We start from the raw sequence: 16,356 nt of genomic DNA on the forward strand, positions 1-16,356 counted from the left end.
ACGAAATTACTTTGGACATCCTTATCAGAGATAAGAGGAAGAAAGGAGGAAACCCAAGAGTCTTTCTCATTGTCCCAGGGAAGCCATCTACCAATCTGTAACTTGGGATATAATAGCTCTAAACAGAACTTTTTCTCCTGCAAACATAGTTGGGGTCCTTTAAGGCTGCCCTATAATGGGCAAATCAACCAAACCCTTCCAGCTCCAACACTGATGCTAGGAGGAGGGCAAAAGTGATCTAGCTGAAACCAACTGGTCTTCCAAGAGAAAACTCTCCCATGCACATACCAGCAATCATAGAATGGCTTGGGTTGGAAGAGACCTTGAAGATCACCCAGTCCCAAACCCCTGACATAGGCAGGGACGCCACCCACTAGATCAGGTTGGCCGAGGCCCCATCCAACCTGGCCTTGAACACCTCCAGGAATGAGGCATCCCCAGCTTCTCTGGGCAACCTGTTCCAGTGCCTCTGTACCCTTACAGTGAAGAATTGCTTCCTAATGTCTAGTCTAAATTTATTCTCTTTTCGTTTAAGGCCATTGCCCCTTGTCCTATCATTATCTACCTGAGTAAAGAATCCTTGATCCTCTTTATAAGACCCCTTTAAGTCCTGAAATCTGATAAGCCTACACAGTAACAAAGGTATAAGCAGGTTTCAAAAGGGTTTAGACATATTCCTTGCCAACAGCTCCACATACAGATTCTAAAAGGAGCAGGCAGGAATATAACCTCTGACATGCCTAGTACACCCATCCTGGACAGCTGCGAGATGATGGGCAGGCTCCCGTACGCTTCCCATGATAAGCAGTTCTTTTTGCTAGAGACAAACTATTGGTTCTTCACCTGTATGTTATTACATTTGCCACAGCTCAACAAAAGGACGGTTGGGTAGGTTGCCACTCTTGGTTCCTGGTCTGGTAACAGCCAGGCAGGAACATGACCAAGCAGCGAAGCCTAAAAAGGCTGACCTAAAGACAAGGTTGGCATCAGGCGTTACCTGGCCAAATACCCGTAAGTACTGACAATTGCACTTCAACTGCATTTCCTTCAAACACTTACCTGGGTGACTCGGTCTTAATGGTTTACATCCAGACTTCACTACAGTGGTGTTTTATTCTGTTTAGTCTGTTATCCTAGAATTCTGTGTATGTAAACTACTGTATGAGTCCATGGGTCTTGTTTCTAAAATATTAATGTTTACACTGCTCAGACTGAGTTTTGTTTGAAATCTGGGATTTTTTTTTTTATGTTTCTCTATTTTTTGTTCTGAATTTCTGGCATAGTAACCTTTCAACTATGTATTTGGTTTTGGAAAAAAAGTATATTGCCTTAGAGTCCATGTTAAGTGTTACCTAGATTGAGAGTATGTTACTGCTTTAGTTTTTCAGCCTGCTTTAGAATTTCAAAACAAAAACAGACTAGAAAGACAATTACTAAACATTTTACTTGGTAACCTGTAAGAGGTTATCTATATCTATTTTTTTAGTCAAAATAGTGTCACATATTCCAAGCAAAAATCTTAATTTAAGATACACAGTAGCAACTTTTTCCACTTAAGAAAACTCTGCACTCTTATTTAACTAATACAGCCATGTTGCTATTCCTCATTTTGTCACTCATTTAGTCACTGAATGCCATGAATCTACGGTATGTTTTATAGTTAATGCATAATATATATAGGTAATGAAAGGTCTTTGTCATATAGTATAAGGTCACCGTCATTAATTTTCAAATTATAAAAAGGGATTTGCTGTTTTGTGATCATCATTATTGCAATATAATGTGTTGTGGATTCTGCCTGCACATAGAATGAACTGTGATCTTAATTAGAACTTTGACAAGCCTACTCCGATAAAATGATGAGATTATTCGTAATTGATGTCACAATCAATTACCAGTTAGTTCATCATGAATCTACTAACAGGTCTAGCCTTGGTGCTGGCCCCAGGATGTTGATGAGTGTGTGGCTGCCCTGTTCATGCTGTTACTGCGACAGGAGGGCAGATTTTCAGTCAACATCCTAATGACCTCTTTTGAAGTCTATTAAATTAATGACCCTGTCACATTGGTCTAACCTCTTACATCTTCATTTTGGATTTTTTGTTGCAAACCATTGTTTTTTGAGCACATGATAAAACAGATACTTTGGAGCACTCCCTCTTATCCCTCCAAATCTGGCACTGTCTTATTAGATTCAATAAAAAATTAGTTCATTATACAGTCATGAAATATAGTATACAGAAATTAGACAACATAAGGCAAACAATACTTAACACCATTTTATTCTGTTTTCCTTTTACATTTCAATTCAATCCTGCTTTATCATAGGTGCCTAAAGGACACGTTTGGTTAGAAGGTGATAATCTCAGGAATTCTACTGATTCCAGGTGCTATGGACCTGTTCCTTATGGACTGATAAGAGGACGCATTTGTTTTAAGGTATTTACAGTATCAAAAATATTTGCATTAATACTTTTGTAATGCCTGTATATTAGGCATTAACATTTGCTGCCTTAACTGTCTAGCCAAAGCAAATGTGAAAGAGAGCTCAAACACATCAGACACTTCCGTAAAATGATATTTCAATAATATTTTGGTCAATGTTTAGTAAGAATTTTTGAGGCGAAATTTGTGTTTTTTTTTCTTAAGAACAATTCTTTGAGCAGTCAATGCCTCTGAAAACTGAATTATTTTGCAAGCAAACAAACCTTATACAAACATAGACACACACAAACTGCTGCATGAAAAATACACTGCATCCTTACTTTGATTCTTGCTTTTGCAAAATGGTAGAAAAGGGCAGCTTCATATTTCACTGTTGTTGTAATTTGAGAAATCCAGTTCCATAGTGGAAAATATAAAGATGGAAGAAAAAGTTATTGTTCTAGGACTTGCAAACAATTTAGACATGTGCACTGGCCTTGGTGCTTTTTAATGTGTGAAAAATCCTTAACGGTAAAGTCAAATCTGTGCTACTGCAATTGTCCTCCACTTCTTTGTTAAAACAAAAAAGCTTTGATTAATGCTGTATTATATAAACCTCTATGGCTCCTCCTCCTGTTTCAATAATTCTACAGCTTTATTTCATACTAAATTACCTTTTCATATTATCTCTGCATTATTAATTTACTCATTTACCAAAAAGAAGCAGCTAAGACAACTTCGTTTCCATAAAAAGTTTAATCTAAGAAACAAGGGAGAATGTACTATAGAGTTATGCACCAGCTTTTCAGAAGCTAAAGTGGAGGCACTCAGAACAATGAAAAATGGTTTTGAAAACTGTTCTCCATATATAGCAACACAACCATAAGTTTAATTTAGCACAGCTGTATTACACGCACAAAGGAGATCAAATATACAAACTTTGTTAAATTAGAAAGATGTGTTAGTTTTTAGGAACACAACTTAGGACTTTTCAAATCAACCAACCAAACAACAACAACAAAACGCAATCTTGCATCTCTTGACCATGATCACTAATTGCTTACTAAACCTGAAATATGTCCCTCTTACCACCACTAAGTTTTGCCTGACCTCTGTTCTTTATGGATAGCATTTGCTTTGAATTTTACCCTAGTGTTCACTGAGGGTTTCTTGTTCCATCTTTGTATTGTTTGCCGTACCATGTACACCAGAGCAAAAAATGCTAATTCTAAATAGAGCTGTTTCTGTGATTCAAGTTTTAGCTTGGATTATTAACTGGTAGAATACAGATGATGCTAATATACTGACAACCCTTTTAATTGGAATCTGGTATTAATCATAAAAATAAACAAACAAACTAAAAGACCACCTCTAATTGATGGGTTAGGACCGGAAAAATGGTGTTTACTACTTTAAGGAAACTGTTAGCAAATAACGTATATATTAATAATCTAAGAATGTGGACAGCCATAATTTTTCACAGTATACCTCCACAGTAATAGATTTGCATTCAGCTTGTAGCTGTAGATTTGCATTCAGCTCTACCAAGCAAGATGTTTTAAATACTTTAATGAGGTGACTGACAGGACTGACCTCTAAGCTGAGGAAGCAATAAGCTTCTAAAAACGAATGGAATTTACACTAAAGATGTTACATATTGAAGAAGTACTTCAGAACTCCAGAATATTGTCTGTTTAAAAAGATGGTATGCAATCAGTTGATACTTCATCAAAATAATTTTTTAAACCATATTTTACAGCAGTTATTTTATGATGATGTATAGGCTAGTGATTATTAACATTTTAATGAGATTTATTTTATTTAAAAAATTACCTTTTTTTGAGATCTAATTTTATTTTTTTGAGATCTCATTTTTAATGAGATATGGTACCTACAAGAGCAAAAAAATGACTTTATTCTTCAAAAGACTGTTTACAGTTCGAGTTGTTTATGCTAATTCACATCAGATTACAGTATCTAGCTATGGTATGTTGCTATCAGTCATTACAATGAAAGGCTGCAGCATACAACTTTTCTATGTGGGGGTAGTTAACTAGTAGACCACTGGCCAAGAAAACCATCTTTTAAATGTAGTCTGTTAGAGGTTTGGCTTCTCTTTCATGAAAAATCTCCTACTGTCTTGAAAATCAGGTCTTATATGGTTTTCTCTTACACTGGAGTTAGGAGAAGCAGATACAACAGTGCCTTTGAATGCTAAATTACATTTTTAGTAACTGATGCAGAGACCTATTAACAAGAGAGTTGTTGCCAATCTAACTTGGAAGTAAGGGATTTCAACACAAGAGAATATGTGTTACATTTGTTTAGGCAATCTGTTCTTGGCAAAACATAGATAAACTTAAGAAAGAATTAACATTTACCTGTGAAGTTTAGACCTAAAATTCTCAATGTTGTTGCACCAGTTTTTAACCCAAACGGAAGTAATGATATTTGAATACACTTCCCCCTTTTTCTCCCTGCAAGCACATCAACTGCCACTTAGACAGCCAAGCTCATACCATAAAAAGACCTCAAATATAAGAATCTGCAAATTCGGTAGAACCCCACTGAGGGGAGGACTCCCCTCTTTGATAGAACTCATGCTTCATCCTGTCCTAAGTAGGATATTCTATGCATTCCCTGGACATATGCTTCGTGTCAAAAATAGGCCTACCAAGCAACTATCTTCAAAAGAGCTAGTTAGCCCCATTTATGCCCCATCCATCAGATCTGATCTATGTAGGCCAAACCGAAGAGGGCAAAAGGAAACAGCCGCTAATTGGACTAGCCAGTTTGAACCAACAAGTCAGAGTCAACTTCTGTCATAACTTGAAGACTTGAAGCTTACCTATAAATCCATAGATATTTTTTCCCCCCCATGGTTTAGTGTTTGCACTGAACTATTTGTTGTATAAATTGGTGTTGTCTACAGCTGTTATAGAATTATGATTCCTCCTCATATATGATATATATTAATCCTAGTAAAGAAAACATATACGTAAGAAAAGTTTCAATCCTTGTGCTATAGCCTCCCAATCAAAAAGCTGAAAAATGGTGCAGTTTATGAAAAGCTTACAACACTAACAAATGAAAATATTGAACTCCGGGTTGGGATTAAAATTTCCTGTTACTTCATTTTACAGATATGGCCTCTGAATGACTTTGGATTTCTACGTGCAAGCCCCAATGGCCATAGATTTCTTGATGATTAAAAGAATGAAGTGTCTATTACCAGCTTCCATATTATTTTATACTGAAATAAATTGAATTATTTTTGTTTAGAATAGACACAAGTATTACTTGACAAAGATGTCTCTTTCTGAGATTACATCTACCTTGGAAGCAGGAATGATACACTGCTGTCATCATCAAAAATGACATGCCTCTTACTCTGTTTCCTCTGGCTATTCACAGTAAGTGCTTGGATTTATTTGAAGTTTTGCGTTTTCTTACAAAACAAAGTTTACACTGACTGACAACAAGGGATGAAGAAGGCAGTGCACTATTATCACACGTCTAGAAACACACATAAGTTACATCTACATTCATAAGTATTGTGGTGGCATACTAGGATTGAAACAAAAGAGTAACAACTGGCTTCAGGATCTGCTGTCCATTTACTCAAATGTGGTTTGTAGGATTTTCCTCAACTAGTTTGAGCCAGTATATTTCCAGAAGGGGTTAAAGCACAAATTTCTGGTTAGTTTTCATCTAAGGAATGAAGACTGCATTCATTCAGATGATGGATAGAGTCAATTCTAAAGTGTACTACTGGTCAAAATTGAAAAGTTAACGTAGATGCACTGTATAGTACAGTGAATGGGCAGTGTACTTGCTACTTGGTACAGTGCCTGCTAGATCTGCAAATCTGTCACCTCTTTCTAAGGCTTAGTCCTTTAAAGATTTTAAAGGTGACTAAAATATTTAGCACAGAAATAGAAAATGTTCGTTTTTCCCATTAATGTGCTTTATTCCTCATTATGTTCAAAACATTCTCGTATGTATGCCTCCTGATTAAATTTTGTCACCTGAGCCTTCAAAAGGATTTAACTTAAGAGGTAGGGCCCAACCTGCAGCTGATAGAGACTGAAAGAAGCTACTTTGCTGTTTGCTGGGAAAGAAAGATCATTTAGATCATGAGATATAGTCCAGTTGTACAAAACAGCGTTCTGTTCTGGTTCTTTTTTACTAAATTGCTCTTTAGTTGAAAAAGAAGAAAAAAAAAACAAGCACCATGTCCTCAGAGCTATATTATTAAATAAGTAAATAGGCATATTTCCTCTCTTAATGCCTGCCTGAACTTGTTCTTGCAGCATCCCCCTTTTCTTTAACATATATCTCTTAGCAGACACTGTCCTGTTTGTCCAACGTTTTTAAAGTTTGTAACTCAATGTGCACGATGGAACAATCATTGAAGGATTTCAATAACAAGTGAGCATGTGTCACAACAAACCAAAGATATGTCTTTGGTTTCACTCTCGGAGACTGCATAATTCCCACCACATCGGCATGAAAGAGTGTAACATTGTTCATCTGCCAAAAAAAAAAAAAAAAGAAAAAACCTTTAGTGCTCAAGATGAATCAAGAATTTATTTTGGATTATTCTTCACAGAGCTGCTCTTGAAAAGAAAGCAGTTTGTGTGTGACCTCTCACTGCTGTATTGTGAATGTCAATATCTGTGCTACCTTTTGTTGTTCAAGCAATAGGTATATTCTTAAAGTTTTTTTCTGTGACTGTGAGACAATCTTAATGCCAAACAGCTAAGGTCAGTGTACTCTTTAAAAGAGAAAATAATAAAAAGGAGCACATCAGTGAAACAGACACACATTAAAAGGGCTACATCAGTGAATACTTGAGAATAAGACCTTGATTCTGACTAAGTACCAAAATCTTTAGAGAACAATTAAGAACAAATTGAGGAGTGTTAGTCATACAGATATCAAACATGATTCCAGAACAAACTGCTAACTCAGAAAAGAAACATAAAACAGAAGAAACAAAAGTGGTTAGGATTTCTCCCAACTTAACAAAAAAGGATTAAGAAAAAAATCAACCATTACTCCAAAAAGCAAGTAAATGATAAAGGCTAGAGTAACATGAAGGAGAAAAGTAACACACTGTCAGGTAGAAAAATCAGGTAGAAAAAAAAATTAACTCTGCAATCACAGAAAGAGCAAGAAGATGCATGAGATGTTCTGGGAGAATCCAGAAAGGTGAATTCTCTCTACAAAGAGAGACGTAGGTGAAAAGTGGTCCTGCAAATTCTCCATGCCTAAAGAGGAGAGAAGAAGGAGGAAAAAAAAATAAAAAGAGGGAATGCAAAATAAGTATCACAAAGTCAAGTCCCAATTCCAACTCAACAGTGCTATTTTCAGTAGACTTTCAGAATACAGTATTGACTGGAACTAACAGAAATAGAAATATAGCAGGTGACCACAGAGAACAGAGCAACTAAATCTGAGGAAAATGTAAATAAGGGGAGAGGAAAGGTTAAAAGTAAAATAAGACAACATAATGGTATGAGACACAGAAAAAACAGAAAGCATTTCAAATGACAATGAAAGGCACTGAGAACAAGGCAGCACTCACCTTCATTCCAGGACATATCCTCAAGATAAACCTGTGCATGTAGTGGCCATTCTTTTGTCAGATTATCTTCTATAAAGAAAATGGTGACAAATGTTCAACTCAGGTAATATATAAGTTCTTATTTCTTCCTGCGAAGTTAGCACTTTTTTATACCTAGCAGTAAATCTGGTCCCTACAAGAGTCATATCCAGCCCATATAATCAGTGAAAAAAGCAGTTCTCTAAAATTTCCATCTCTGCTGGAATATGTCACACTGTAGCAAGGATAAGTAAATGGTGAGGATGTGTTACTGAAATTAGAGCACTACTGAAAACAGTTCTTTCATACATATCCCAAATGATTACATGAAATTAGGGCCAAACTTTTGTTTTGATATGAATACCTTTAAAAAGCCTAACTGTAACTACACTTCCACAAGCTGTAATTATGGGTGTGTTTACCTGTACTTTCCACAGAATCACAGAACGGTTGAGGTCGGAAAGGACTTGGCTGTATCACCTAGCTCCCAAGCTGCACAAGAAAGGCCAGCTCGCACAAGCAGGGCCAGCTACAGTAGGTTGCACAGGACCACATCCAGTCAGGTTTTCACTATCTCCCTATGCAGTCCATTTTCCTTTTGAAAGGAGAGGCCAAATAAGAACCTCTAAATAAGCACAAAATAGATGTTAAGATTCCCTATTAGAAGAACACTAAGATTCCTGGAAAATGATATTCCTAACAAAAGATAAACAAAAAACACTTTTAGGGGAAGATTAGTCCTAGTGTTCTTTTTATAATGAACAGACTCTCTCGATACAGAAAGAATGTCAGTTCTCATCTGCACACCTAACATCTATTGCCATTTGGTCCCCTAGATTCTTCCAACATTGAACACAGCATGAAAATAGAAAGTGTGTAATGCAGTTCAAATTGTCAAATGCTAATTGTGCGATATAAATACAAATTGACTTATGTAATTTATCAGCATATTCACATTTAATGTCCACAGTTCACACCAGGTTAACAATGTCAGATTTTGCTCAAAGTTATAGGTGGTAATATTAAAAACAAACAAACCTTATAACGTACTTCGCCAAACTTCCCAAATGCTGCCTGATACGTTAAGTTCCAAATCCGCAAATGCTGTAGTTTCTTAAAGAACCGGGAATGCCTGAAAGCTGAACTTCAGCACATACACAGAAATGTCTTTGATTTGGCAAGACTCAGCGGCTTAGTGCTTATCTCAGGTTTAAATGCGGTTGTTATTGAGAAAGTAGCTCCTTCTCTATGATAAGTGAGTTTGTAAGCAAGTTTTCTTGTTTAATAACATTGTTTACTGCAAAACACAATGTTATCAACTGCTTTCTATGAAAAGTAAGATGGCAGAGAAAGAACTTGTTCTTCTAGAACCACTTGTTGAGCACTTGCTGGAAAAGTCAGAGGTCCAGGTTATATCTGTTTTTAGTTCCCAAGAGATTGCTCTACCCAACCACTAGATTGTAAGGTATTCTAAAGGGTTTCCAGCTTCTACTATGTAACTGGTCTTTACTCTGGATTGAAGAGGAGAAAGAAGGGGACTTCACAGCTACCTCTTCTAGCCATGATTTGAGAGGTTTTATGTGCATCTCTTTGGATACAGCATTATCCAGGTAAGAATGGTCTCCTCTTTCTATGCAAATTGTCACTATGAAAAGAAATTGACCAGAACAAAAAGGGCACAAAACAGAGATCACGTATCTATAGTTTGGTGGTTAGGGTTCAGCTCCTGCTCCCAGAATTTGTATGAATTTTATTCAGTTGTCATTCAATGTAAAAATATATATATTTATATATAATACATATATATATATGTATGAAAATAAAGCCTGGGAGACAACACATTTTGTACAATGCTATACTGACAGATACGATACTAACCAAGAAGCAGGAGTTTAATCTATTTAAGAACACAGTGCAGACAGAATTCAAATGATATCATTAGGACATTAACATTTGTAAACCTTACAGAAATACCACAAACAATTCTGTTTCAATTGAAACAATTTTTTTTTAATATCAAAAAGTCCCGGTCTTTATTCAGCAACTGAATTGCTATTTTATTTGCAACTGAAACGTATGCTATAGATCCTTAAGAATGAATTTCATCTAAATTAGTTTTAAAGAAGATTAAAACAAGTGTGCCTCTTTTACAGCAGGCCTTGTGTGAAGTGAAGATTCCTCCTCCTCTTTTTTTAGGAAGAAAAAAAAAACACAGAACAGTGATCAAACTGAAGTCTACCTAGCTACCTTCCTTCCTTCAGGTTTCTCCACTGCAGTGGAAATAAACAGTACTGAAATTACGATGACAGTATGCAAAAGGCAAAGCACTTCCTATTTCACTTTCGTGTTTTGTTTTGTTGTTTGGTTTTCTTGAGTGCTTAGAAGAAAAATTCACAAAGGAAAATGGTCTCTTAGGTGGTAGGAAGAATCCATGTTCTTAAGCTTCATTTATAGGTAGCAAAAAGTTGAATTAAAAAGAAATCAGTCTGTTCTACTTGGCATTCATGAAGTGGGATCTAACTTAAAAGAAACTTTATAGGATTGGAGATAGAGATCTAGGTCATGTCTTCCTATGACCAGATGGACCATATGCCACCACGAACTGATGAGATACAAATTCACAAGGTTACCATGCTTTCTGAGTAAAGTTACTTATGAAGTAACGAAGAAGAAAGCTAAGGAAAAATCTGTCCTCTTTCATATTCCAAATATAGCACAGTACAAAGCCCAGTGAACAGAATTTCAACCAAGCTTTCCATTTCATTAGTGCAATGGTAATTAAAAATTATCAAGAAAATTCATTATCAGAAAAAATTCATCGTTTATAACATTCCCTAACTGAACTGAGATGGTTATTCCAACTCTGAGTAGACTCACTGGTTATCTCAAATTTTCAATTAGTACTCTCAACTTGAGTAAGTCTCCAAACTTCACATATAATCCAGTAATCTCTCAGTCATTCCACTTTGTATGCTGCAATTATTTGCTTGTTTGCATCAAGCTGGACAAACTTACTTTCTGAGTTGAACATAGCTGTTTTATTTTCTCATTCTCAGATTCAATACACTATTGAATCTAAAATACCTTAAGACAGCACAAATAGATTTGGCTTATTATTTTAACAGAGGCACATCTTAATATGAATTTGGGGGATTTACAAGCAGAACTACAAACCTAATGGTTTCACAGAGTATGTTAGTTACTCTAATATTTCTTGCACTCTTCCTTATTTTATCTACATCGTTACTCTGCATCGTAGAACAACATCTCTCTTGGTGGTGGTTCTCTGAAGTAAACCACTGTCTGATTTTCATTCCCTTGCAGGAGGAGAACGTTACTTAAGACTGGTAATGTTACCAGTACTGAGTTACGCTTAGCAGGTTTACTTACATGCAATGCATGCTCAGTCTGTAGAACAGACTTTCTGAAACACATTTCTGAACAGATACAGAAAATTGTGAAGACCTGATTATCTATCATAACTTGAAAAACAAGTTTTAATTCACAAGAAGTACAGCCTGCCTGATTTTACCATCTATTGGGTTTGTCCGACAACAAGAGGTGAAAGAATTCTGCAGCTCCATTGTCTCAACTGCAGGATCTAAGAAAACACTGGCAGACTCATCAGAGAGGTTTATGAGCCTGCAATTCAAAGAGATTAAAAGGAAAAATCTACTGAGATTCTTTCAGGCTACAGAACAACATTAAATAACTATTAGCGGCATGGTTCAGTAAAGCTTTACTAGAGCCCTTGCTGGGTCATTCAGAAATTGTAAAAGGGGAAAGGTATTTAAGTTTTACTTGAGGATACAATAAATATTTCTTGGGCTATTTAAGGCTGAGTTTTAGGAAGGGGCTTGCAAACAGTAAATGGAAATTTAACCCCCTTAACAATTTATGGTAATAGTAAAGATGGTCACAGTACCCGAAAGACTCTTCTAACTATTTGTTGTATATTCTTAGGATTGATTTGAAAAGAAAAAATCATTACAAAAGTTATATATTATCAAGTGCAAATTCATCATAGGACTCAAACCCTGGATATTTACAGAAGTTCCCTTTTTTTCCTAATAGCCTATTTATTTTTAAACAATAACTGAAGTTTGAGTCTCTTATGTAAAATAAAATAAGCATGCTTTAATCTGAAATTATAAAAACTTTAAGAATTTTCATAACAAAAAAAAGTTTATCCAAAAAACAGCTTCACTTATAGCCAGTGCAGATTAGAATCGACTCCAAAGTTAACTGCACTAAAAGGGTTGTGTTCCAGCATGAGGTGAGGTCTACAGCCATAAAATCCATGGCTAGAGAAGAATATATAGTTATGTCACTAAGGAGTATGACCTCGCACACTGAAAGGCCCAAATTAATAGCCATGCCAACAGCTTAGTTTTGGTCTATAAGTACGTTTTAAGAAGAAATTTTCTTAACAAGAAACAATTAAAATGTACTGTGTTAATTGTTTTCCCCTTGCAATAAGGTAATCAAAGTGTTCAGTTGTCATTTCTGCTAGCTATTAAAAGTGTTTTTATAGGCTTTTGTCTTTCTTTTCCGGCTTATTATTGTAGTGGATTTATAACCTATTCTTCTGGCATCTTGTTTTACCAAATTATGTAAGATATCTTGATGTCTAATGCAGTATCATCCCTTTATAGCAGGAGGGAATTGTAGAGTAAAGGGAGAGTAACCATTTCCAAAACAGTCTCTTCAGTTTCCTGTAGTAGGAGAAGAACAGAAAGGAGCAAGAGAAGTAGCAGCTAGCTTCTCTTTAGCTCAGTTTTTCACTTAATGTATAACCACACCTATGCAAGATGATAGAATCCGTAATATATTTCTAAAAGTGTAATTCCAAAAATTGAAAATCAAAAGGAGGTACATGTTCAGATGAGAAAACATCCATTGGTGATTACATCCTCTGCGCTAGTAACACTTACTGTTTATAGACACTTCTGTCCATCATCACATATGAAAACACATTATGTAGTATAGAACCTTGCCATAGGTGGAAAAAACATTAGATTCTTAAATTTCTCCACTTTTGAGATTGCATCTGACGTCTTTCGTCTATTTTGGGGCTCCCTGGTACAAAGCGCTAACTTACAGGATTAAGTCTGGTCGACTACTCATATGGTCAAAGGCTCGGAAACAGTATACAAGCAGAATTCAAGTTTATTTGTGTTTTCCACGGCCGCCATCATTGTCTAAAACTGCCTAGTAGGAAGGCATAGAAAAAGACTTCTCAGAAGAATGCAAAGCAATGACACAAGTTGCAAAGAGTCCTTATATCCACCTTGGTAAAAACAAACAAGCAAGCAACAACAACCATTTTCCTTATATTATGAGGTGTTCAAATACTGGAATGGCTGTCACAGAACAGCTGTGGAATCTCTATCCGTAGAGGTAACCAAATTAGACCGGAGAAGGTCTGAGCAACTAACTGATCTGTGCCGACTTTGAGCAGGAGATAGATAAAGATGACCTGTGAGTTTCTGCAAAAAGTTTTTTTTCTTTCGAACTGTGACGCAAGCATGTACTTTCAGGGCTCAAATGACTTCTGCCATGACAAACTGCAAAACAATTTGTTTCCAAGCTAAACTCAATGAAAAATATTTGGTGATTATTATTGTCAGACTTGACTTTAACTGTATATTCATCTTTTCAAAATGGAATACCAAGCAAAGAACGGAAAATCTATTGAGGGAAAAAAAGCCCATAGGTAAACTGTGATGCAACTTTTTTTCCATCCCCCAAAGACTATTGTGATACTTTCACAGAAAAGCAGTATTAACATAAGAAAGCACATTTGCTCGTTATCTTCAATGACTCAAAAAAGAAAAAGAAAACAAAAACCATATAGCACCACAGAGTTTAAGCTTCTCAGAACTTCTCTGGCCACTCAATTCCTGAGCTAAGTAATTAACAGTTATTTCATGTAACACGGGAAAGGACATGCAAATAAAAATCTATGCAATGGGAAAAAAGACTACAGTGCAAAGAACTTCTTCCAGACTGGCAGCCACACACACATGCACACTGGCATCCTTCACATGCTGCTTCCTAGGCTTTGCAGTCTTACTAACTTGCTGTACTATCTCTCTCATCACTATGCCCCTTAGCTGCTGTCTCAGTTCCTTTGTGTCTGTGAGCCTTTACAGCAGTGTCTACGAATTTGTCTAGAATCATGACTTCAGAAGCAACTTGACAGGCATTCAGAGAACGAGATTTTATTTCACCATCATCTTGCTGCTAGGGAACATGCTGCAGAGAATGCATCGACACTGCACATGCATGTTATGCGACTGGCTTCGTTTAAAACACTGGATCCTCTTTGAATAGGACTTTCTATATTAAAATATATCCATCCCATGACCTTACTATTTCTAAACACGTGTAGTTTTCTTTATTTACACAGTTGTTGCTGTGTGGTGTTTTTTTTTTCCAACATTCTTGAGTTGGCTTTTAGAAGAACTTGTCTGGATGCAAAAGAATCTCAGTCAATACAGATAGCCTTCAAAATACTGTAAAATAAAATTGTGAAAACTAACCTACAGCAACATCCTTAAATACCATGCGTAAACAAAGTAGTTTATTAAATCTTCATGTAATCCTCTTTACCTCAATGGATTAATGTGACCCAAGTAAATTAGAACATCATGGTCTGCATTAAAACTTTAGGTAAAATTTACTATATACATAAAAGACTTATAACTTAGTATTTAATATTTCAGTTTTTCTATGCATATATGATTTATGAAAATGGAAGACAGCCAATACTGCAATGCTAGAAGTACAATAGCATTATTCTGGCATCACATGCGGTATTTGAAAAATAAGTTTGAGGTAAGTTATTTAAGTTTGATCCATCATACTGTTTATATCAGAAATTAGCACAAAATCCGATTTTTTCCTTTCTTCTTAACTATTTTTTCAATATATATATATTTTTTTACCCCTTCCGCTCCCTTTTCCAATACCCACACAAAGCCTGAAATACAAGATTATTTAACTAGAGAATTCATACTGGGTATATACAGTTATATATCACCCTTTTTATCCTGCAGTGATGCATATCTACCGGAATGACTAAGCCTTTGTCTCTCAAACTTCTGGTATCCGCAGTGGCAGGGGAGTTAAAAATCAGCACAAGAGAGAAAGGTCTGATGGTGTGCCAGTGTACAATGGAAGAGAATTCAATAACAAGCTGCAGAGACAGTGGGCTTTTATCAGACACATTCAAAAGTGGTGGTGGCTACACGTCAATGCTGGACCGGAGTGTGTTACTGCAGAGTGCGACTGAGTGTTTTCCCCACAGGCAATACACTATTATTGACTCCCCCCATTAACATGTAGGGTGGATATACATTTATTGAAGGTTCTAATGGAAGGCTGAGGGACTCCTATCCTGAGGCCAGAGCAGAAAGACAGCCTATCACTTCATGTAATGGTAGCCCATGTGTGACAGACCTGACCTACATTTCCCCCCTTTCTTTCTCACAACAGCCTGTCACTGTTTTAAGAAGCTATTTTCTGAGAGGTATAAAAAGAAATGCATGCTAGGGCTGCCTAGTTAATGTGTTATATTGGAATATTATTTATAAACCTGCTTTAAAAAGACTAGACACATGAATTATGAAAGCTACCTTAACACACACAACCAGAATGTGCCTTAATGATTCTGTAGGGCTTATAAATCCATACACATTGAACACTAAACTGAATAATACCTATACCTAAAATACTGCAGTGAAATGTAGTGTAAGACTTAGATTTAAGAAGTTAACACATAATGAAGCTGCCTTAATAAAATGAGTTAAGGTCTGTAATTAGTATAAATTCCATATTCAAACTATTAGGAATAACGCCACCTAATGTTTTGCTGGAAGTAATTCAGTGTTTTCACTAGATAATGTATGTGTAGCAAAAGCTATAAATAATGGATCTACGTTTGAAAGTAGGACAAGAGTGAAAGAAACATTTGGTTCAGCAACAAACAGCATTTTAAAATACCATCTCACTACTACTCCCAGACCCTGCTTATTTAAAGAGCTGCTGCCACTACAGCACTCCTTGGCAGGAACCTACCACGCTGCTGCAGGTCATACTCTTTTTTTGTCTCTTCGTTCCCTAGAATTTTCCACGCTTGATCAATTTCGATGAACCTCTGCACACGCTCCTCCACTTCTCCTGCTGGCACATCTGCCTTCTGTTTGTCTGGATGATACTGCCAATCAAAAAAAAAAAATTTGAAAAAGTTGAGGGGAGCGGAAGTGAGGAGGGTGGGAGAGGAGCAATCAATAATGCATTTGATATTCAGCTAAGAGGAC

General features: G+C 36.2%; 2 protein-coding genes across 4 annotated transcripts in view; one reads left to right on the forward strand and one right to left on the reverse strand.

Annotated features, from left to right (window-relative positions):
• IMMP1L (inner mitochondrial membrane peptidase subunit 1) overlaps positions 1 to 5,702 on the forward strand; it is a 36,783-nt gene extending 31,081 nt beyond the window's left edge. The window contains exons 5-6 of the mRNA XM_083838941.1: positions 2,329 to 2,439; positions 5,568 to 5,702. Of these exons, the coding sequence (XP_083695067.1) occupies positions 2,329 to 2,439; positions 5,568 to 5,636 (180 nt within the window). The 3' untranslated portion in view covers positions 5,637 to 5,702. The remainder of the gene's footprint in view (positions 1 to 2,328; positions 2,440 to 5,567) is intronic.
• DNAJC24 (DnaJ heat shock protein family (Hsp40) member C24) overlaps positions 2,257 to 16,356 on the reverse strand; it is a 37,763-nt gene continuing 23,663 nt past the window's right edge. For 2 of the 3 annotated variants that reach the window (XM_083838946.1, XM_083838947.1), the window contains exons 3-5: positions 16,115 to 16,253; positions 8,015 to 8,083; positions 2,257 to 6,957 (exon numbers count right to left, since the gene is read on the reverse strand). In XM_083838946.1, coding sequence (XP_083695072.1) covers positions 6,833 to 6,957; positions 8,015 to 8,083; positions 16,115 to 16,253 — 333 coding nt within the window. In that variant the 3' untranslated portion in view covers positions 2,257 to 6,832. Of the gene's footprint in view, positions 6,958 to 6,987; positions 7,698 to 8,014; positions 8,084 to 16,114; positions 16,254 to 16,356 lie in introns of those variants that run through there. The other variant, XM_083838948.1, reaches the window with a different exon arrangement.

This window comes from Anser anser, assembly GCF_964211835.1.
Source record: "Anser anser genome assembly, chromosome: 5".
Classification (NCBI taxonomy): domain Eukaryota; kingdom Metazoa; phylum Chordata; class Aves; order Anseriformes; family Anatidae; genus Anser; species Anser anser.